The sequence below is a fragment of the Centrocercus urophasianus genome, unplaced genomic scaffold (genome assembly GCF_019232065.1).
Source record: "Centrocercus urophasianus isolate 14NV4802_14NV808 unplaced genomic scaffold, USGS_Curo_1.0 seq_16, whole genome shotgun sequence".
Classification (NCBI taxonomy): domain Eukaryota; kingdom Metazoa; phylum Chordata; class Aves; order Galliformes; family Phasianidae; genus Centrocercus; species Centrocercus urophasianus.
In genome coordinates, this window is record NW_024884711.1 from 15,748,267 (window position 1) to 15,772,549 (window position 24,283).

At 38.0% G+C, this 24,283-nt stretch overlaps 1 protein-coding gene across 1 annotated transcript in view; it reads left to right on the forward strand.

Moving 5' to 3' along the window:
* The window catches only part of HIBADH (3-hydroxyisobutyrate dehydrogenase), an 80,827-nt gene that overhangs the window by 55,204 nt on the left and 1,340 nt on the right, over positions 1-24,283 (forward strand). Inside the window, exons 5-7 of the mRNA XM_042816919.1 lie at positions 12,124-12,257; positions 13,031-13,107; positions 20,130-20,286. Of these exons, the coding sequence (XP_042672853.1) occupies positions 12,124-12,257; positions 13,031-13,107; positions 20,130-20,286 (368 nt within the window). The remainder of the gene's footprint in view (positions 1-12,123; positions 12,258-13,030; positions 13,108-20,129; positions 20,287-24,283) is intronic.

The window sequence follows — 24,283 nt, forward strand, 5'->3', positions numbered from 1 at the left end:
AAATAGCTTACCAGTGGGTTTGTGATGTTGAGTGAGGGGGAAATCCCACCCTCTAATGCTTGCAAAGATTTTGCAATTAGCTGCGGATCTTACTTAAGTTGTGTTCTTGTAAATGAAATGGGAGTTGAAAGCATTGCAAGGCATCTGTTCAGCACTTACTATGAAACGTAGGGCTTATTTCTCGTGAGCTTTCTGCCTCTGCCCTGCCTGTCTGCGCCAATATCATTTGCTTTAGTGCAGGAGTGAGCATTTAGAGGCACTGCTCACAAGCCCTTGGCCTCAAGGTACAGTACCCTGAGCTAATCAGAGTCTCTAACAAGCACTGCAAGTGTGGACATTTTTAAATAGCTCCAGAAGACATTAAGTTTAATCAGTATACCGGTATGAATTAACACGAGAGCTATGTTAGACTTGCTATTAACATTAAAATTGAGAAGCTGCTTTTTGCCTGTTTTGTTTTCCAGTGCACGTACGTTTATATCTATCTTGTGTCAGTGTGTACGTTTATAACTGCTCTCAGAAAGGGAAACCTTTTTTGAAGCCCTTAACATTAATAAAAGTAAGAGGTGAATTATCGAGGGAAACATTTTAAATTCCTCGAATTGCCTCTTTCTGGTGAGGTTTGTAGGTGAACTAGCAGCTAGGAGCTGCTAGGAGAAACAAGGTGGCATGACAGCCCTGCGGGCCACTAGAGGTCACTGTTTGGTAATCAACTTCTAATGAACCAGAACCGTCGGGAAGGCCAATAAATTACGCTGTGGATTTTTCTAATTATGAATTCCTATTTAATCATTCAATGACAAGTTAACTGTGGCGGTGGTTCTATGTACTTTGCATACACAGTTATGTTAATGTACTATTATATTTCTTAGGATGGAGGTCCTCCATCATTAGAGCAGTTCATTACCAAAGACTCTCTTATCTAATCATAATTACTGATTATGAGGAATAATTAACTTTGTTACCCTCTTGATTCTGTTCATAGGCAAATGCAGTACTATTATTTTCTTCTTCTTATGGAAAACCAGGGCGCGTGTTGACTTTAGATACCTTTACATTAAAGAAAAAAGGTTAATTTGGTTTTGTGCAAAATCTCTTAAGTTGTAGCACAGCAATAGTTGCAATTACTTGAAAAACAAAAAGTACAATACTTATAGTGAATTTCTTTCAGCTGACATGTTGTACAGTTCAGTGTGAAAATGTGCTTTGTTTCATGAAAATGCAGCATTTGGAGCATTTAAAGATTGGTAAATTTAAACCATACGATTGCATATTTGTCCTTCCTGAAACAATAAAAGTAATAACATAAATAGCGTCTCTTTTTTAAAATATTTCCATATTAAACTTAGAATTAGTGTGATGTAAAGAAGTATGGCTCATAATTAAATTACAGAATTTGAATTCATTGGGTAAGAGTCGTTAAATAAATTTGAGAACATCGAATGGTACATTACATTTTAGGCTGGAGGGCAATGCTAAATCTAGTTCTATGGAAGATACATATTTTCTATTTTGCAAAGGAATAATAATAGAATTATGTGCAGAGGATTCCTAAACAGGAAATAGATATGAGAACAGCCTTAAAAATAAAAATAAAAAACTACAAGATGCCTTAAATGGAAGGTCTGGATCATTCCAATTTCATCTGCTCTTGTAGCAGATGTCATCTTGCATTTTCTACTTTCTTTTTTAGTGTGGAATAAAAATTCTAGAATTAACCATGAGTATGCTGAAAGAAGGCAGCAGAAAATCCTGTATTACTCTATGGTTATAAAGTTAGGCTTTCTAAAAATAAGCATGTATTTTAAAGGAGAAACTGAAAGGTGATGTATGGGTTCTTTACTGTATCCTACATTAAGATTCAGTGGCAGGGTGGTTGCAGAAATGCTCAGCATGTCTGCAGCCGTGCACTGTGATAGTGGCTCACCTGACGGAAAAAATCTGTGGTCCTCATACCATGCAAAGCACTTTAAGGGACAAAAGCCAAAAGTTATTTCAAAAATGTTCAGTGCAGTCTTCAGTCCTGCTATTTTTCCAAGTGTTTCTTTCCAATTTCATTTGGTAAAACCTTATCGGCTGTCCAGTCATAGACTGTACCTGAAGTAGGTAAAATTAGAACTCTGGATTGGGCAAGTATCTAGCAGAAAATATGTGATACTTTTAAAATAACATCTAGCCCTTCTTTCTGACTATGTCTAGCCCAGTGTTGTTCAGAATTTCGTTAGATTGCTGATAACTGATGCTGTTATAAACTAGATACATTTTGTAAATATAAATGAGCTCCTACAGCTTGGGGTCAGACTGTGGCATTGCTACATCTTCAGCTCTTAGATAAACCAGAAATGTTTAGGACTAGGTATGCTGTGTTCTTCCACCCCCATTTTAATTTCTTTTTTGTTGTTGATTTTTTGTTTTTTGCAATGTTTTTATTATATGACAAGAAAGAATTAATGAATGCATCAACATAAACTGATCTTTGTGACTTTATGCTTCTGCAGCTGGCTTTCTTAAAAGGGTACTTTTTACTAAGCAGAGCACTAGGACCCATACCTGTGGAGCAATTGCACTTTAAATGTATGACTCAGTGTGATTTAATTTTTTTTCTCTTAGCAATGTGCTTAATGCCTTCTTTATTTTAAAAAAAAAAAAAAAGAAAAAAAAAAAGAAAAATGCTGCTCTGTTTTGTTGCTTTTGGGAGCCAATCTGCTTAGTATAGTAAAGGAAAGTGCAAAGGACAAAAGTGTTTTTTTGTTTTTGTAAAAAAAGGAATAATGTTACAGTAGTACTGTTACTAGAGAAATATATAAAAAATAATATGTCCTGATTTATTCTTCTTTCATAAAGCCCTTGTTATGCTGTGTAAATGTGGGGTTTTGGCTGCAGTGTATCTATTCCACAGTGGAGTATAGATATGTTTTGTTTTAAGGTATTATATATGAGTGTTTCATGCTTTCCAGATAGAGACATCCAGGTCCAACCAGCAAAATCTGCAGACATGGTGGCGTATGGCAAACTGCTTTCTATAATTTACAGAGCTCAGCAAATGTGGCCAAATGTCTCTTTTTGTTGGTCAGAGACCACAGCAGCTGTATGGTGCTCGCTTGAGGCTGATGAGATCGAAAGCTGTGATGCCAAGGTGGAGTTCTGTGGCCTTTGCTGTTCCACACAAACCTTAAGCTAATGTGGTGATTTGGTTACCGTTGTTTGTTTGGGTATTGCTTGTGGGTTTTGGCAAGAGCAGATGGAATCGCTCTTCCAGCATTTTGCGTTTTCTGAAGGGGACACTGCAAATGCTCATCCCTTTCAGCTTTTTCTCATATTGTTCCATAACAGTATTTTTTTTTTTTTAAGTTGCTGATCTTCTATGCGGTGTGGAATATTCTGAAGAAAGAGGAGTTGTGGAGCCATCAGTGTATTTTAAAGATGAGGCTCTGCCATCTTTCTAATGCTAAACATAAAATATTCTTGTTTTTGCAATATGTGATTGAGAAGTTCTTTTGTTTCTAGGATGTAATGCATAATCCAGCCAGCATGGGAATTGTGCTGGAGCCTGTCTGCTGAAAATCAGTTGTGTGGAGGGATAGCACTGGCCCACATGGTTGAGAAACTGTGTGCATGTTTATGTTTCATTTTCAGATCTTCACTGAAGCTCTAGAATTTCAAACAGTAGTGCTGGCCAAGAAGATCTTGGGTTATTTCCTTTGTTTCTTTTGTATTGATGCTGTGCTTACTCAGAACTCAGCTACGGTTAACGAAATAGCTTAGTGCCATTTGTGCTTTTTACATTTGGACTCTCCCAAAGTCTGATTGGAACACTTGGCTTATGGGATACCTGGAACATACCACTTCAGTTGTGCACTGGCTGTGCAGTCTTCTTGCTGATGTTGGGATAAAAACTTAAATACCTGCTTTGAACTGTGCTAAACCCTATGCAGTTAGCCCAAGATGGTAGATGTTTGCAGTTGGTGTTAAGTTTTAATATTTCTGTACAGGCTTGTGGCCCTAAATGAGATTTAGACCATACTCCTAGATGTTGAGGAACAGCTAACTCTGGTACTCCAGCAGGGATACCCAAGGGCTTTTCCTGTTCTCCAGGGCTTTTTATGGTGGAGTATGGATTAAAGAGAGGGCATATGAGAAATAACTGGCATGAACTACTGTTCAAAAGTGTTTCTGATGCAGAATTTGGGGTATTAAAAATAAGCTGCTAATTTAATCGATCGTGCTTTATTTTCTTTCTTACTGCAATGCTGTGAACTATTCTCCTTGGTAACTTTCCAGGTACTCTGGTATTTCACTTTGCCATTCCAATAACTAGAACTAAACACAGTGCTGCCAACAGAACAGCCTCATCAGGCCTTTCTTTCAGCTTGTACTTTGTTGACAAGGTTAAAGCACCTTCTGTGTGCATTTGTCTGTTGAATCTTATTTTCTTTGGCTAATCATTTTGGAGGTGTCAGTTGCTACTTAATACCATCTATAATTTTTTCTGGTGCATTTGCTTCATGCTAAGCCTCTTTAACAATAGCTTCGACTCAGTTTTTGCATGATTTATTGAGAGGACGTATTGTTTTCTGTGTTTTGGCATCCTTCTGTAATACATCTAAATCAGATGGAAGATTTTTATGCTAGTGTCCATGGCCAAGTTCATGCAGTAATCCCTGCGGAATTCCACTCAGTGCTTCTTCTAAAGCATAAAGCTTCTCATTACTGTTTTGCCTGTTTTATTATTTCTTCTTCATTCTCTCTACACTGCCTTCCTGAAGATGTTTAAATAATTTTTCTGTGCTCTTGAACTACTGTAACACATGTGTGTTCCTGTTGTTCACATATATGTACCCTGATTCCTTCAGCATGTTCCCTCAATGTTCCTATGGGTCCTTGCATGTACACTAGTGCCTCTTTGGTTGCCATAGGGAATGGGAGAGGTTGGTGCTGGCTTTTGTCTTTGCACAGCATCTAGCAAAATGTAGCTAACCACAAGAGCAACACAAGCGCTAAAGAACGGGTATTAAAGTGTGCTCTGCCCCATCTTCTGTCTCCGTACTATTCTAGGAGGCAATATGTTTCAATTACTCTCTCACACTGGGCTCTCTAGAACAGGTAGCATATTGCTCACCTCTCTCTCATCTTTCTTTCATTCTATGCTGCTGTTATGAAAATAGCTGCATGGAGCATTAGTGCTGATGCTCACAGCCTGATCCACTCCTCGTTCTTGCCTGTGCTTCTGGGAGGCAGGGGTGGAGGAGGAGGAGGGAATTATTATTCTGCTGCTGACACAGGGAGAATGAGAGGGGCTTGATGCAACAGAAGATTATGTTCCCTGAGGATAAACAAACAGAAGGAGATAAATTAGGAGAGAGGATAATCCTGTTAATATGTGCATTCCTTAATTCTGATTCAGTTTTGCAAAACATACAATTTCACAGAGGTTAGAGATTTAATTAGTAACTGTAGACCATCTCTTGAAGTTTACCTTATAGGTTGAAGAGTGATGCTTTGAGTTGGCATTTGAGAAGCACGAATACGCCCGTAAACAGGAACAGTGGGCTGCGATATGAATATCGCATGAGGGAGAAATAATAGCATGCACATCATCATTCCTTCCTCAATTAAAAAAATAAACTTTTGTTTGCTAGACTTCTTCACAGTACTGTTTGTTTGGAATTCAGCACAGCTTACTCCTTGCAGTCTTCTGTTGCTTTTTCAGCAGAAGCTGGGCCATTGTGATATTTATCTGAATTCAAACAAGGCTAATTAAAAGAGCTGCTGACAGTTGTTGTGATCTGACTTTGACTGGAGCTTGATGGTCATTATGGGTAAATAATGAACCAGGGCTGCAAATGTAGCAGCTGCCAACTTGGGATAGAAGAACAGCTATTGCGTCCAATTTAAGGATCTATCGACCGCTTCCCTTCTCCCTGCAGATCTTCTTCAGAGCAGAAAACTAATGTTTTCTACTGCTTTGTTTTGTGGTTTCAGCTATTTCTGATATAGCCTATAATTTCCTCTTAAATATTTAACCTAGTCCATTATTAGCTTTCAGAGTTAACAACTTTTCCATGGGGCTTTCTTCTCATTTTTATTGTTTCGGTTTTTTTGTTGTTTTTTTTTCTTTTTTCAGTTTGTTTTTATGTACAACGTAAGTGCTTTAATAATTATGATAATGAGCATTTAATTTGCCTGTTGCTACAGAATAAAAATCAACTCGTTTTTTTTTCTTTGCACAGCCATAATTTTGCAGCTTTTATAATTGGGTGATGCTGTAAAAGGGATGCATCTACTTCCTCAAGCGTGCTTTTTCTCCTGGAGTTGCACTGAGCTCTTGTTGTATAAATCCTCAAAGCACTGACCTGAACCTCCATTTCCATTTTTGTTCAAACATCACTAGTTCATGAGGTATGCTGGTGCGAGGCTCTATTCATCAGAAGAGTGAGGTAGCAATGGCTTTCATTAAGGCGTAATTCCAAGTATGCCATCGCTTCATCATGAGCTTTGCCTTGTCCCATTAGCAAGCAAAACCGGTGCGTGCAAGGGAAAATGGCAGATTTTAGTAATAAATTAAATTAACTTTCCGCTAGAGTCCCTGCCATCATAAACGCAGAATGGACATTTAAAAGTCACTGCAGAATTTTATATCCACAAGAACTTCCCATTTGCTCAGCTGCCACGCGGAGAGGCAGCCGTGCATTATGTAAAATGTAGGAACGTGCACATAATGCGGCACGACTCAGGGTCTTGCTGGGAGGAAATGAACCCGAGCGTGCCCCTAAAAGACAAGCCCCGTGCTCCAGGATATAATGATGAAAAATTGCCCGTTTATTTGTGCCTTTGTGCTTCGGCAGAAACCAAACTTTGGGTTGTTGCCTGTGCTGCGGCAGAGGGGCTTTGTGCGCGTGGTGCTCCGCTTGTGCGAGGCCGGGCAGACGTGCTGCTGGTCCCAGCTATAGCGCATCACCCCCAGCATGTGCAGAGCCATCCGTCTGTGTCACCGGCACCCCAGAGGACATCTGACGTGGGCTAAGGAACAGAGACCGTGATCGCTTACAAATCAAACATGGCACGCTCTAAACCGATTGTGCACGGCAATCTTTTCGAGAAAGGACAACTAATTGAACATGATAAAGTGTAAAGTTAATTAACACCCTTAAATTTGTTGATTACTTTCACGGGATTATATTGTTCGTTGAGTAGCAGCTTTCTGTCCCAGCTGTCGCCTTTTTAGAGAATGTCTCTGGTAAACAATAGAGACACCATAACAAGTCGTAAATGGTCCCTGTGACAGCAGCCCCTTGTGAGGCTGCATCTGTAGAAAATGATTAGAACAATTGCATTTTAAAGACGGCTCACATCGCAGCCCGGTCCCATCGGCCCTCTTCTTTATCTCTGGTGATGGCAGACTGGTTAAAACATTTAAGTTCTTTGGAGCAAATTAAGTGATTTACTGTTTTGGTTCTACAGCGATAGAATAGCTTCATAGCTCTACCTTTGGTGCTGATTTTTGTAATAGGGAGAGAAATTAGATCCCTTGGAGCGGTGGGGGGTTTTGTTCTGTGTTGTTTTGTTTTTTTAATTACCTGAGGTCGTTCTGTTTACTCATTTCTTAGAAATAGATTAAGCCCGTAACACTTCGTCTACAAAGAGACTAGAAGGGAATGACCTCCTGTTTATATTGGATAAGATAAGTAGTTTCCTCTGGGTTACTTTATGCTTACGGTATAATATATATAATTGTATAATTTGTGTAGTATTATATAATTATAACTGTATATGAAATTATATTTTAAAATTTTAAATATCCTTTATTTCCAGTAAGGATTTGTAGCTGATGTTGCCTATGCATGTTGGTTGCCTGTACCTACAGTTGTCTTTTAGTTGGTTCTTGATTTATACATGTAACAAAACAATAGTAACCTTTCTGGTTAATCTTTCCTTGTGTGTTTTGGTTTAACTTTTTGCGAGTTGCACAAGCCAAAATATTTCTCTTGAGCTGGCAGGTACTTAAAAGGCACTGCTTTGCACTTATAAGCACGTACACACATAGACAGATGCAGGCTCTTAAGTTCACCTAACTGAAGGAGAGGAATCATAACAAGAAACTGCTTGTTTGGGGAAACGATAGTCATTTGGGTTACAGTTTTGCAAAAATGTTGGGATAAGGGACCAGTGTTCCTTTGCTCATTGAACATACAACACTGTAAAATAGGAGAAAGCATTCAAACTTTCACACTTTAATTTTTCTTGTTGATTTTTACATCTATTTTGGGTCGTAACCCAGTTGCTGAAATTATGTCTTGCTCAGTAGGCTGTATGCTGAATAGGTCACCGTTGAAATGGATGTTTGCCTTCTGAGATTCTTCATCTTATAACCCTCATCCTTAGCTTGTTCAAAGCAGCTTCATTCATGTTTGATTTAAATTTTTCTTCTCAACTTTGTCAACAGCAGGAGTTATTATCTGCAGGTGCAACACAACAGTGATCTAAGTGGCATAGGGGAATGGTTGGGTGCTCTCTGTATTCAGCAGTATAGCTGGAATCCTCCTCTAATGCACAGCCCTACAGTGACCCTTCTTTTTAACTTGTCTGTGCCCTCCTCTTCTTTTGGAAATGTAACACAACTGAAACTAGAAGCAGATACATTCATGTAGCATCTTCATTAACTTTCTTTTTCCTAGTAATTTCTATTTTTTATGATAAGCAAACTGCTTGTAGACAAACTCCTCTTACTGATGTAGCTTTAGGGATAGGGCCTTTGTTTTTGGAGCTGGAGGCATCCGTTGCAAATTACAGGATTGTTTCCAAGGTACTAAATATTGCAGGAGCTGTAATAAGCAAGGAAAAATGGATATGGAAGTGTTTGGTGGCTGGAGAACCTATAGGCTGCCTGGCTGAGAGCCTAAAACTTGAGATTGTCTGAATCCAAACTGTCTCAGGACAGCTGTGGCCAGTTGCTGCTATCATATGAGGGCCCCTAAGCTTCCATTCACTTTTTCATATAAAACTGTGAACTTAGGAGCTGCTCTATGTCAGGTTCACTGGGCAAACTGTGGGCATTCAGTGAGAACCACGTGAATTGCACTAATCCTTGCCCTGCAAATGACTCAGGCAGATGTGACAGGATGTTTTAAGGAGCTGCTCTCTTTTTACCTGTTCTCATTACAAGACATTAATCTTCCAGATTTTGTCCAAAACCTGTTCCTGTCAATTTATATCTCTGGGAAACACTCTGATAGTCTTATGATTTACTGACTCAGAGTTGAGCTACTCTGTGCAATCTGCTGGCATGACCTCCTTAGAGGATTCTGCATGTGGGCTGGGGGGCTCTTACAGAGAGGCTGAGCACAGGGCAGCAGCCATGGGCTCCAGTAGCCCTGTCTTGCAGAGGAGGAGGTCTTGCACGTGCTGCTCGCTAATACAGTTTCTCAGAAACTGCTCCCTGAGGACAAGAAGAAGCTCTCAGTGTTTTGGAAAGAACAAACAGATCCTGAATATGGACTTTTGACCTGGCACGGTAATGTTTGAGGTGGTAAGAAATCTTACAGAAGTCAAAACGTGAAAAGTAGTCATTAGCTTTGCTTTTTATTACATTGAAGCTGCATTGCTTTCTTCTTTGCTCTCATCAGCATTAGAAACTGAGAATACTTCACTGGCCTGTGTTGTTGGTGAGGAATCTGTGATTTTTGAAATAGAGCATTGTATTCTTGTCTAATGACTTTCCATTTTTAGCTGAAGTTACAGTTCTTCTGCTACTCCCTGCCTAACCTTGCAGAAATTACCAGTGTTATAGACTTGCTGCATTGCTTGTTTAATTCTGATAAAACAGCTAGTAACTGGGGAGGGCCCTCAATGATAAAAATTAGTGTGAACTACATAGGCTTTTGTTTTTAAAAACAGAACTTTTCAAGCCTTCCGCATTATACGACAAATTGCTCTTTTTTTTTCTGGTTAGCTAATTTATTTTTTCTACTTGAAATGTAAGTGTTTGAACAAGTGAGAGAGTGCAGCTGTCAGAAGATTAACCAGCTGAAAACTATTGTCAGCATTAATTTTGCTCTAATAAATGACTCTCTGAAGCTATTTAGCAGTCTGTAATCTAGATACAAGGCTATTGACCTATGATGGATAGTACTGGATTTTGTTTGTAAGCTTTGACTTAAATTGTCTACTTAATTTGCTGCAGGTCAGATCACAGGATTAGTGGTAAAGGCCATTATGTGGTTTGAATAAAAATAGCTGAAGGAATGGAATGAAAATCATTGTGTTTATTAATGTAGCAATCTTTGCGGTCATGTACATAGTAAATTGGTAGCCAACAAGATGACAATGACCTATTTGTGTTAGTTCTAAATCTAGGCGTTGCTCTTTGCCAAGTTCTTGGTATTTGCCACATGAGTTGGCTGGGGAGGAGTTGTTCAAGTGAGATTAAGGATTGGCTGCAGATAAGGTGTCTTAACAAGAGCAGAAAAGTCTTTACCATTGTCGATATATCAGTACTAAAGAGCTTATCGAGGAGCAGCATGTTTTGTATATATCAGTTGAAAGCTTTGGGTCTGTGTTTTTCCAGACATTCCAGTTTGGGGCTCCCCAGTAATGGAGTGAGTCCAGCAAAGAGCTGCTAAGCTCATGAGGGGACTGGAGCATCTTTTGTGTGAGGAGAAGCTTGGAGAAGGCTCAAGGGGATGTTATTATATAGAAATGTCTGATGAGAAGGAGAGAGGCAGATCTTTCTTAGTTGTACCAAGACAAGAGGTAATGAGTGCAAAGAAAAATACGTGAAATTCCATTTGGGGAGTGGGTTTTCATTTGTGACTACACAACACCTAGCACAGTGCAGGGTGTTCCACTTACAGCCTGGAAACTACTTCGATATAAGGATTGTTAGGGATGTGATGGTAGCTAGTTCATGAAAAAGAATTGTGAATCATAGCTAGGGAACAGTCTGACTTATGTAGAAGCAGAGTGGTCCACCCCATAAAGAAAGAACAAACCATTTTACTTGGATGTTCTGTTTGCAAGAACACTGTTAACTAGTTTTATTTCAAATTAGTATTTCAAGTAAAACTAGCGTTTTATATCAAAGGGGCCATAATCTGTAGCTGTACGTCCTAAAAGGCAAAAGCTTGATGCGTAACACAGAGAATTTATACTGGTTATACTTCTTGCTGAAGTGAAAAATAGTGGGGAAGCTGATATGTTAATTAGTTTGGGGTAAATTTTCCTAGAAGCTCTACCAATTAAATCTGTTGGTGTTGAGGAGATCGACATTATAAGAGTAATTTGTATTAGAATTAGGCATCTTTTAAGGAGTTAAACATTTCATGCAGATGCTAAATATCACATGGGGGGAAAAAAAGTGCTCTTTTTGTGCTTAAGAAGAATATGATCAAGAACTATGGGGTGTTCCTACTGGCCTGTGGTAAAATCGGATAGATTTTTTTGAATAAAACCAGGAATAGTGTGTTTGTATGTGTGTGTGCCTGTCAATTGTTTTACATTGGTTTTACATAGTACTTTATATGATTGTCTGTTACCTTTATGCATAGAAAGCTAATATAAGGTTTCTGAAACATAGTAGAACTTTGCTTCTGATTAGGAGCATCATAAACCGTGGCATGTCAGAAGGCAAGCAGTAGGTTTCACATGTCTGTGACTTTTAGTTGTTCAGTTACCAGTCAGCAAGCATTGATAAAAACTTAGCCCAGAGTTTGGAAAAGCTGATAAAACAAGAGCTAATTTTGAGCAACTGTTGTGAATAGTCATGTTTGAAGAGCAGTTTGGCAACACATTTTACGTAGCAATTCAGTTACAATGAATTTTATGGGGTGCAAAGTCACAGGAAGGGTTGGTTGTTTCTTCGTATGAAATTATGAAAAGTCACATTGCCAGTTTTCTGTAATTCTTACAAGTTAATTGTCTGCCATTATTGCTGAAGATACAGCCTTCTTTAAGATGGCTTTATCTTCTGAAGTGTTTGAGAATTAAGATATGTAATCCTGTAAGTACTCAGACTATATATACTTACTAAATGCATACATTTTTCATCATTGGACCCTTACTGGTCAGGTGAAGTTGTTAAGACTTTTCAAAAGTACTGGTGTTAAATCCAGTGTTGTCTTGATTCAGGTGTTGGAGCTGCTCGAGCTGGAAACCTTACTTTCATGGTTGGTGGAGTGGAACAGGAATTTGATGCTGCCAAAGAGTTGCTAATATGCATGGGTTCCAATGTACTCTACTGTGGAGAGGTTGGAACTGGACAGGTAATGCTGAGGCATTGAGAGTTATCTCAGACTTCTACTTTGGCTACTTTATTTTTCTTGAATGATATTTACTCCTCTGTTCCACAATGAAATGCCTTGTATTATGTTTTGTCACTTGTTTCCTTATTTTTCAACCATGATGAGATAGTATCTTGGCACCATTCTCAAGTGTGTTGTATAGAATCAAAGAATGGCCTGGGTTGAAAAGGACCTCAAAGATCATGTAGTTTCAACCCTCTGCTATGTGCAGGGTCACCAACCACCAGACTAGGCTGTCTAGAGCCACATCCAGCCTGGCCTTGAATGCCTCCAGGGATGGGGCATCCACAGCCTCCTTGGGCAACTTGTTCCAGTGCATCACCACCCTCTTTGTGAAAAACTTCCTCCTAAGTTAGCTTAGTACCAGAACATCTGACCTGGTGCTTTTTCACATTGTCTTGTTAAATTATACTTGTAAAAGGATACAGATTTTTATTTTATTTCTTCCAAATTTAGATTTATTGAATGTTCTGCAGGATAAAGAGAACTCATGTGCCATGTTTACTAACTGAGCTACTATACTAAGAAAAAAATATTTCCACCTTTCATTGGTGTGTTGTACTGCTATACGTTTATGCTTACTGATGCTACCTTTAGAGAAGAGGTGTCTGAGATATTTAATCAAAACTATCCCCAATTTAGTTAAAAAGATCCCTGTGTATTACTTATGCGTAAGTGTAATGTATTTTGATTAGAAAATGCAAAAGCTAATTGACTGATAAACTTATTTTCAGGCTGCAAAGATTTGTAACAACATGCTTTTGGCCATCAGTATGATTGGAACTGCTGAGACTATGAATCTTGGAATCAGGTTTGTTTGATTTTTGTATTGGATTGAAAGTGTTTTCTCTGTGTTAACAGTCTTGTGTTTTACAGTTGACTTTTGCTAAGACAGTGACAATTGGATGGCATCGAAAATCTTTTGCCAGAAATTCTCTTATAAAAGCCATTAGCATGCTAAAGGTGTTACTTAACTAAGGTAGGGCTCTCAGAACAGGAATATTCTCTTGTGTTGACTGTAAAGGTTGTTACATTCTGCATCTGAAGATAAGACTTTATTCTGTTATAGTGCTCTATACAATAATGTTTGTCGTACATCACATGCATAGGGAATAATATTGAGATAGGTATTCAGATTCTAAGCTAATGTGCAGTGTATTCTGAATATTATTCTCTCATGTGGCTCATGTTGGCTTTGTTTAACTTTGTGAAATCTTCCAAAATATATTGTAAAGTAAAAGTTCTTATGCAGTGCATGTATCAGATTAAGATCAGTGCATAAAAAAAAACCTTTCTGTCAGAGTTTATCACTGTGGTTTGACCTAATTTCCAAAACTAATGCTTTGTCAAAGAGCTGGAGTATGTTCCACTCTGCTCTTTTCAATGCTAAAATTACCATTTCATTTCTAGCAGGTGATGCATTTGACTTGTAAGAAGCAGTATATTATACTTTATATGAAACAAAATGATTTTTCCTCTCCAGTTGTAACCGATTTATTTTTCCTGTTGTGTTTGAAATTTTTTAAATACAGTAAGTGCAAGTACTGCTTCAGTATCGCAGTATTTGAACCTTCCTAAATTCTCTTGGCTAGAGATTCTAAAGATCTAAAACATCTGAAGATCTAAAACATTTGCAAATTTATATGCAGTTCTATGTTTGAAGAGATTATCTTCCAGTTGTGTATCTTTTAAGGGTTCTTCACCAATTATTCATTGCACGGTTGCATCCTTACAGTTGGTCTGCTAAAACTATAGGTAGCGTAGATACTTATCAACTGGGCTTTGGACCATGTGCTCATGTGGATTTGCTGCAATGTAAAAACAACAAGAGGGCATCAAATGCTTAAATAAATAAAAAAGAACACCTACATGTGTGCACATACACAAGGCAGTGTAATGGATTCACATTTCCTCTTAATTACCATATCAAGATGCAGTTGTTTTATTGAATTGCCCTTGTCTCAGATGTTAGACTATCTTGACCTATTAAGTTGTCATGTTGTAATTGAGATAAAAGAGGAATTTGCTTTGCATCAGTGCTAATTGGTTTATCAATATCCTGTACCATTTACATTTTAAAATTGAGAGTCTGTAAGATACAGAGGCACGTCTGTATTAAGCCATAATAAAAACAGTGGCATTGTATACAACTGTTGTAATTCAGTATGGTGTAAAGCTTTCATCATGTTCTGGTTTAATTCATGTTTCACTTAATAAAACATATGTAATTGATTTTTCATTAATTTTTTTGTCTGTATTTCTAGAAATTACTATGTTTAAAATTAAAAATAAATAATAAAGTCAAGAGGTTTGAAACACAGGTATTCTGGGCATGTAATCTGTGCACAGAACAAATGGATGCCTGCAGCCATGTAGTAAGATTGTTGGAATTTTCATTTTTCATTTTATTGGCTTCCAGTGAAAATTTTGGCTGAGTTTGTGTTCAGTATTTGTGAGCTAAAATGCACTATAGAGGTGACAATTTACTGACCTTCCTTGCTTACAATGTTGGCAGTCAAGAAGAAACTGTAGTTATTGTAGAAGAAACCTGCTGATTGTAACCTGAATAATATGAAACACAGACACCTCATGCAGTTTTGGACTAAATGAGATTAAGACGTAGGCAGTAACATAAAGCAATTCAGGACCCTTGCACTGATTTTAATGTGCCATGGATTAAATCCTGGAGATGACTTTTGCGTACAAGTAGAATAAGAGCTTTCCACTCTTGGTGCGTACAGATTTCTAACATGCAAGTCACAGTTTTCTAATTGTTAAAAGTTTTCAATTTTTATAAGATGGGTTAGTTGTTTGTGTTTGTTTGTTTTAAAGTGTAAAGCTTTAAGGGTGGGTTGACTAACTAGTGAGAAATGGTTTGACTACCTGGGGAGAGTTGGAAGATGAACTGATAAAATCTGACTCGACCTAGCAAAGGACTCCGGAAACCCAGAAATACCCTTAGAGCAGAAACTGTGGAGCTCATACGTATTTTTAACTTCTAGATAGAATATAAAATCGCTGTGTCATGCATCATGTATATTTGCTGTATTCTAGTCCTGAGTTTTAAGGACTTTGGATGATCAGTTATTCAAAATAGCACTGACTGAACTAGATGTCACTAGAAAGTCATATTATAGTACCTTCCAGAAATCAATATATTCTTTCTTCAAAACAGTATGGCATTATAATATTAATAAATCACTTCTCTATTGTTTTCACTAACCGTGTGGCCTCAATTTTCACTTCATTCATTTCAGATTTTTAAATTACATCTGTTATTGTTTTATTTATATTTGAAATTACAGAATTTTTCCATACTTCAGTATAAGTAGCAGATAGAATATTGTCCAGAGGAAGGAAAATTGGCATTAATGAACAAAAATCCCCATGAGCTCCCAGAAAAAACAGGTGATATTTCTACATAATTGCTTTTTTTTTTTTTTTTTAATATTTGCTTACCGTTAGACTTTACTCAATATCATCTTCCTTTACTAATGTAGATGTCCACTTTCATTGGAAGTTATTGGATTTGGATTCCATAAGTAATATTTAAAAAAAAATTCAGTCTGAGGTCTGACCGTTGAAATACCTTTTTTATTTTTCCACTAATTTCATGCTTTATGAATGTTGCCATTAAAAGTTTTGAAGCTGTGGCAGACATTCTGGAAATGAATTTACATTTTCGTTTGTATTACTGATTTTCTAGCATGATAGTGACACTCCTCAGTAGAAAAATTTCACATAAGTAGATTTTATTACATGTTTTTATGGATGATAGAATCACAGAACTGCTCAGGTTGGAAAAGACCCTCAAGATCATCAAGTCCAACCACAACCTAACCATACCACCTTAACTCTAACAAACAACTCCTAAATCATGTCCCTGAGCACCACATCCAAACTGTTTTTAAACACATTCAGTAATGTGCGTATCTCAAAATGCCAAAGTGAATTACTGTGTCAAATCAATGCACAGAATATGTGTAAGCTTCACAAATAAGAAATAAAATCATTAGTTGAAACCACCAACAGTCAGAGACTACTTTTCTTACTCTTTTTTTCTTTTTCTCATCTGAATATCAGTAGCTTACTGAGTTCTGAGTTCCACTGTGGCAATGTCTAATACTAGCAAAGTAAGGCTTGGAAATGAGTTATTGATGATAACGAGTTTGTGTTTGGGTCAGATGGAAGCTGCTGCTCATCAAGCAGTGCTTGGTCCCTGCAGAGGCTCAGGGAAGGGCTTCTCTGCTGACGCAAGATAGTACAAGGTAGTTTAATGGGGTTGGGATATGAAGGACCATGACAGCAGTAAGTGGTCCTTGGCACTGCAGCATCACCGTTGTGCTTCTAACAGCAGAGGAAGTTGTCTCCCCTAGAAGGAACTACTCTGGTACCCAGATTTGTGTAAAAAATACTGCTGTTTCCTTAGCAGTTTTACTGTATATTAGTTTGTGCTTCCTTGCTTTTTTAGACCTTTAAAGTGCAAAGATGGTGAAAGAACTTTGCCATGTGTTGCCAAGCCTCCAGATCTGGTTTTAGTGAGCATCCTTGGGCTGTAGATGAGCAGAACTGGGAGTCAGCAGCATAAGAGAGGCCTGTGCACCAGCCTGAGGCATGTAGCTCTGAGCGCATTTCCATCACAAATTTTGGGAAGAAGGCCTTAAAACTGAATTCCTCTGAGAACTCTGTCTCTGCTGTCTTTATCTAAGTCTCCTGAAGGTTACTAATGATGCTTCAGAGCACTTACTTTGTTTAAAACACCAGTAGCACGATCATTTTTAGCTGTGGTAAGAAGGTTGTAAGGTTCCAGCTGAATATTTTGCAACTTCATACAGTAATTCTCCCAAGCACCTTGAGATGTGAATCAACAGTTCAGCTACTACAGTTGTTACACCATAAAATGAGACATATACATCATAAAATGAGGGCATATATTTTTTTCTTTTCTGTGAAATGTCTTGTGAGTTTGTCTCTCTGTTCCAGACTGAACTCCTGGAGGTATGTGTGAAAAATGCAGTATGTTATTTTGCCAAAGCTTGGTAAATCTTAAATATTGAGCAGTGGCCTAAAGGGATCCTACTTGAAGCATTTTTTGTTGTTGCTTGTGTGCTCATTGCTTAGTTTCTGCTGTTTGTTTCATGAGGAATGTTACTGAAGAAGCTGTAATTTGAGGCAGTGAATTGTTTTGGTGCTCTATTAGAAGTACAGTTAATACGTAGACTTCTTTTATGCTTATATATTTTGGTAATTGTAAATTCACATGCACATGAACAAGCTCTTGCAACATCCAATGGCAAGTTGTTATGGGGACTGGCAGACTGTCATCATTTTGATAGCTTGAGCAGTATATCTCCTGAGCAGCAATGGAGCTCTTATGCAGAGAGTATCATATGTTCCCAGCCAATTTACAGGGAAACAGCAATAACATTTTATCATGGTTGAGAGCCCAGTAGCTGCTTCCTATTAAACTTGCCCTTTCAGATACCTGTCTCGGATTAATTTGTTGATTTCAAATGGAAACTCAGTCTTCTCCACTGAAGCATGACTTTCTAGGATAGACTCTCACTGAATGACAATTACTGTATATTCTAGCTAGTTTGAGACCATTACAAGCCTTGGGCACAGTGGAAGACAGAGGACTTCTTCAGTAACTGATTTTAATATGTCTAATTTTAACTGTCAGTTATATATGCACCACTGAATCCTTAGAAAGATGAAATGCAAAGCACTTCTAACTTGCTCTTATTAATGATACACTTGCTGCAAAGGAGAAAAAAAAATAGGTTCAGGTCTCCTGCAGAGAATCTGCATGATGTTTTAAGATCAGCGGAGTTTGAAGGAGCAGGGATTTAAACTGATGCTGTCTGCCTTTTTCCTTTGCTGGAGCAAAAATGTGCCAGATGTAATGTAGGTGGTATTTTACATATCTGCCTGACACACAGTTATCTTTTAAAATGTATTTTCACAGAGAGGTAGTTGGTACACTGTGAGGAGAGCATTTTTGGGAAGGGTTGTATGCATTTGGAAATAATAGGTTCTCTGCCTTGCTGTGTACTTGTAACTGTAATTACAGATCACTGCATGCAGGCACTGCACTGCTAAAAATACTGATCTGGGTGTAAGAATGATAAGGAAACAAACAAACCAAAAGATTTCTTTTGGCCAAAAAGCAGCTGCTTTGTGCTTGAAAGCTCAGGCATCGTGTGCTCCCAGTGCATCTGGGGTTTTTTGGTTGGTTGATTCGGTTCGGTTGCATTTGGTTTTGGTATTTTTGATGACAACAATTAAAGCCTTTATTTTGAGAGGTTGTTGATGAAGATTTGTATACGCTATACAGGATAAAAGTACAATTAAAACACTGTGAGGACATATTGGTGCTGGAAATTTTTTTTTTTTTTTTTTTTGAAGAAGTGGCAATTGAAAGCTTTCAGAGGACTTCAGTAAATGGGGAGGAGGATAAAGCCCAGCCCCAGGGGCTGGTGCAGCAAGTCATAAATAAGGCTGTACAGCAGTGATGCTACAAAGGTATCTGCAGTACAGAAAGTGATCTTGCTTTGCATTAGGAAAACAGAGTCTTGTGCTGTTGTGGGAACAGGAAGCATATTGTAGAGATTGCTGCCTGAGACACTGTTTTTCAAATCCTAAAATCCTATTGGAATAAATAGATAAATTTAGGAACTATTCCACTGATAATGAGATTTAATCACCTAGAAATTAAAACCTAGAGAGCTGCAGAGCCTGGGAGGGATTTTGGGATTCCAATGGCTATGGAGATCTGCAAAAAGTCTGTGGTAAAAGCTAATGTAAAGACTTGTGTAAAGGGTAAAGCTCCCCTGGAATTTTGTGGGAAAGTTTTTTTTTTTATTTTTAACCTGTTTTCTTGTCCCTGGCAAAGGGGGTTGATATATTCATTTTAAAATGTGCTTTTCTCATCTTTGATTGCTACTGGAAATAATTACCTTGATTTCTTTCTTGTACGACTGTGACTGACCATTTCTACAGGATCAGATAACTACTGTTGATTAGCGTTGGTATAAATGTAATTAGAGTAAAATTTATATTAGCAACTTGATATCAGCATTAATACAAATTCATAAAACAGTTAATTTTCTAAAATATTAATATACTTTCAGTCTACACTGAGCAGCAGTTTATGCCATCAGCTCTATTTTCAAGCAAATGGAACCATTCTAGAACAAATTTTATACTTGAACAAGCTTTGTTTTACCAGGATCAGTAACCTTATCAACAGTTGACCCAGAACTATGATGTATGTTTGTGAATAGATTGCATATGTCACAGTAAGAGGCAGACTTGCCTCATAAGCTAGAGTATGTAATGAAGATCAAGTAATAGCGAAGCAAAATGCAGATGTATACAATAGTAATATATATATTTTTAGAAATATATCTGGTTTGGTACTTGCTTCTCAATTATTTGCTTTGTTCAGCTCTAGATAGTACAATTTTGTTACAAAAAAGAGGCATGTGATCTAGTCACTGGCAGAACAGAATGCCTTGTAACAATTAGAAGGGAGCTGCACTTCTGAGAAGGCCTTTATTTTGCTTGCACTTTTAGAATTGCTAGATTGCTAGATTGAAGACACTTTGCTTAGTACAAAGGAAAAAAGCTCTGAAAACCTACTGCTTAAATGGTGGATTGATGGTCTTTAATCTAAAATACAGCTCTGCTACCCCCAATATCAATACTGTGTCATTTTTCATGGCTTGTAGTAAAGGGAGAGAAATGATGGCATAGTCCTAAAATATAAAACAAGTCACCCATGTCTTGCGCATTTTGACATTAACAGTTCTCTTCCTTGACCTTTGACAGATTAGGGCTTGACCCAAAGCTGCTGGCCAAAATTCTGAATATGAGCTCGGGTCGCTGTTGGTCAAGCGATACGTACAACCCTGTTCCTGGAGTGATGGAAGGAGTACCATCTGCTAATAATTATCAAGGAGGCTTTGGAACAACGCTCATGGCTAAGGTACAGAATACTTACATGTAAAGGTATAGTTGCTTCTCTCTGGGCTTCTAGCAAGCATTCTCAATGAAAATTTATGATTACAAGGAAATGTGTGTGCGTCGACAGAGGACATCTCAACCTATTACTGTAGCTCTGAATTAACGAGTAGTGTAGTGGGCTTTCCTTTAATCTCCAGCCTCTTCCTAGCTATTCCTGCTGCAGAGCCACTCAATGAGATGATATGCACTTCTCAGTTCTCAGTTGTCCTTAAGCTCCCAATGGACTTGTGTGTATGGCAAGTGCTCAGCAAGCTTTTTAGGTGGCTCTTTCATGACTGCTCTGGAACTTAAGAGCCTCAGCTCAAGTTCAAGAAAACCCTGCTGAACAAATTAGTTGCCCATAATGGTAAAAGCATCTAAAACCTTTGGCCTAATCTCTTCCAGATACCTTATGCTGTGTTACCACAAATGCCTTCTGGCATTCTCTTCCTTGCTGAGCCAGTTCCTAAGGTGTTGTGAATGCCTAAGGTCATGTGAAATGCATAATGCAGACAGGCTTCAACCCACAGCCTCTGCAGACTGATTTTCTATAGGTGCCTGCACTGTGCTGTGACCTCTCTTGAATTGTTGTCAGTGGTGGCAAATGTAATCCTTCTTAGAAGTAATAACCCAGTGATTTAAATTATTTGTCTGCAAAGTGAAAGATCTGGGTTTTAGGTCCTTTTCAGCATGAAGAAGTTGTAACTTAGAGCTATCCCATCCCAGGAGGGTACGCTTACTGCCACACTCTTGGCTGTTTGAGGAAAAGCATGGTCCTGACTCACTCTGTGGTCAGGAAAGCAAAGCCCTTGGAGGCCAGAGGAAAGTAGGCAAGGAGGTCAGGGCTGTGCATCATGCTGATGAGGATGCAGTTGGAGGGAGGAACTGTAGGGCACTGACTTTTGAACTACTTCTGCTTTTACACAATGATTGCCTAAGGTGAATTACAAAAACAGCCCTGGAAGAGAACTCTGATCTCATCCCTTGATGGCTGGTGTGAAGTATTCTAAGTTTATGCAACAACAGCCAGCAGCTTTCATGTCTTTGAGGGATGTGTTAAAATACTGGAAAGCAGCAGTTTTTATGTCATGTTCATGTCATTGGACATAGGAGACAAGAAAACATTATTAAAATTCCTGATTTATAAAATGCTTCATATTATGCATTTGAGGTTGGCCAGGGTTATTGATTGGAGATAAGCAACCTGATCCTGGCAGTGTCTCAAAGCTCTTGTTTCTATCACGTGTAGCTTTCAAAATCCCTTCTGCCTGTTGTGCATTGTTTCACGGTGGAATCTCTGTTCTTCTGGTTCTTAACTGTTACTCTTGTCTTGATTAACCTCATAATATAAGTAGGACGGGACATATTCCCCTCCCTTTTAACTTTCTGTGTACATGGTGAATTTTTTCTTCCTTTTGTTCTGCTTCTAAGAGGGACCTTTGTCTAAGATCTTCGTTGGAGGAACAGCAGCTTGGCCTGTGCTTGTTTGTTGAAACTGTCAGCATTTGTTTAAAGTATTATCAACACATAAGAGGATTGTTTCTCAGATATTTTTAATTGCTTTTCACTTTTTCTGATGCCTCACCTGCCCGTCTTGTCTTCTAGACAGCCTATAGGCTGCCTCAGTAAGAGGGAAAGACAATAAATTCCTCTCTTGCCTGTTCAGTGTTGATAGAAAATTACTTGAATGAGTAAGGAGCCAAAAGAAAGCTGATCACGTTTGTGATGTTACATGGTGAAGTAGTGATCAGTTTTAAGGCACTGCTCCTTAGTTGTCAGAGGACTTCTATGATCCCTTTCATCCTGGTATGTGATAGATCATGTAGTATGTAAGTTGAGTTGGGGACTCTTGTCTGGGAAGTACAAAGCATGCTTTTGCCACTTACAAGAAGCAAAAGCCAACTATATTCGCAGCATGGTTACTGACTAAATGTTGTCCTTGAATCCTGAGAAAAGCAAGATTTATATCATAGTATTCTTGACTGATTGTGCTGTATCTCAAATGACAAAGTTTCGTTTACATCAGCTCCAAAATAAGTCTAAGGAACCACACATCTCTACTGTGACCATTTTTTGTGGATCGTTTTGTTGTTGTTGTTGTTTTTTACTTTTTTAAAATAGGTTTGCAACTGTGTCCTGAAAGAGAATCTGTTTCCCTTTTCCAAGCTGAGAAAAAGTGAGCAAAATAGTTGGTACAGTAAGACATCTGCAAGATTTTATCAGCTTCGTAGGGTATGAGAGGACCCGTAAATTATGCTCTGATTTTTCACTTCTTCAGAAAGGTCAGCAAAAGACAAATTTCCTTTAGAGTTGTTTTCTGCTATTTCACTCAAGGAATCTCCAGCTTTGAGAGAAAAGATCTTTTACAACCTAAAGCTAAAGATAAACTTTATATACAATTTGTGTTTTTATTCCTTCAAAGTTCCCATTAACAAAACGAAATTTTAAACACAAACAATCAGAAACCCCTAGGACCTTCCTGACTTTGGAGTCAGGAGTCCTAGTTCAAGTAAGTGCAGAGATGCTATCTAATATTTCAGCCATCTTGGAGCCCAGATTTCATTGTAAAAGCAAACAGACCTGCTTTATAAAATTGTCCTTGTGCTAGCAGTCTGTTCAGAATTTTCAGGGACTGTTTTTGTGCAAGCCCCTTCAGTGAAAAATAAACCACTGCTACTGAAACTAAGGACCTTCATTAATTTGGAGCAGGATGATTTTGCTGTTCTACTATTACATGAAGTGATTTAAGATTTTTTGAATGAAGTGGACAATATGGCAACATTTCACAAAGAGGGGCTGGACAAGATTAGGATTACATTGTGGAATATCTTACTGTAAATTAGGCTAAAGTCACTATTCTTAGACTTAAGTCATCAGTCATTGCCAGGCAAAAAGGAATGATCTGCAGTGATGCAAATGAGGAATCTTATCTGAATCCTGTGGCATCTGATACGTATGTTTTTCCCATTTTCCTAGATCTTGAAGTCATTCAAGGGTAATAGGAAGAGTAACTATAATTCTGATTTGTATCAGAATGACCTTTATAGGGCCGATTTACAGATCGAAGTGACATTTAGAGAATAGAGTAAGATCTTGAATTTCCTTGTGCTAATTCAAATACAGACGCACAGAAAGTAAAGACCTGTCTTGTAAGTCATTCTTGAGAAGCCAAAAGTGCTCTCAGCACTACTACAGTCTCTCAGTTCTTCTTATTTGTCATAAATATGGATATATTTTTAAATTAAACCCAGTAAAGGTGCAAATTCTATGAGCCATTGCAGTCTTGGATGGACAGCAAATGTAGTCACACACTAGTAACTCTGGAGAAGTATTTCTGCAGCTTTCTTAAAATATGGACCTCATAATTAAGTTCCATCCTCTTGCAATACCTTATAAAGGCAACCTTGAGAGCAGGCATTACTGTCATACTTAGAAAGAGATCTGTTTCTGTATCCAGGCCCTTGTTAGCTATTCTTTCGTCAGTAAGCTTCATGTCTGATTCAGCTTTAAAATTCAAGACATCCTCCAATCTGACTCGTCATTTCTGTCCAGCATGAAGCTGATTTTTTTCTAACTTTAGGTAGTCATTGTGCTGGTACTTGCCTTTCATTTTTCTCCTGTTTATTTTGGATTGTAGATATAGTTGACCAAATGCTCTGGGAGGATACGATTTCAAATTATGCTTCTTGACGACCTCATTTTTTGCCCCAAACTTAGTGTTTAAAAATGCAATCGAATTAGTCTCTATTTCCCTTCATCATTCTTTCATTAATTGCATGGTCACATTACAGTAAATGTAGGTAAAATGAGAGGCTTCAATTTTGCTGCTGTTCAAATACCTCCAGCTTTGTTTTTAACCTGTTTTTAGCAAAAAAAAATGTTGTCTCACTCAACCAGTATGAAACGTATGTGAAATACTTAAGTGAATATCCAGAAGAATTTTAATTTTGGAGATAGTGTAGGAAAGTGGAGGAAAAAAA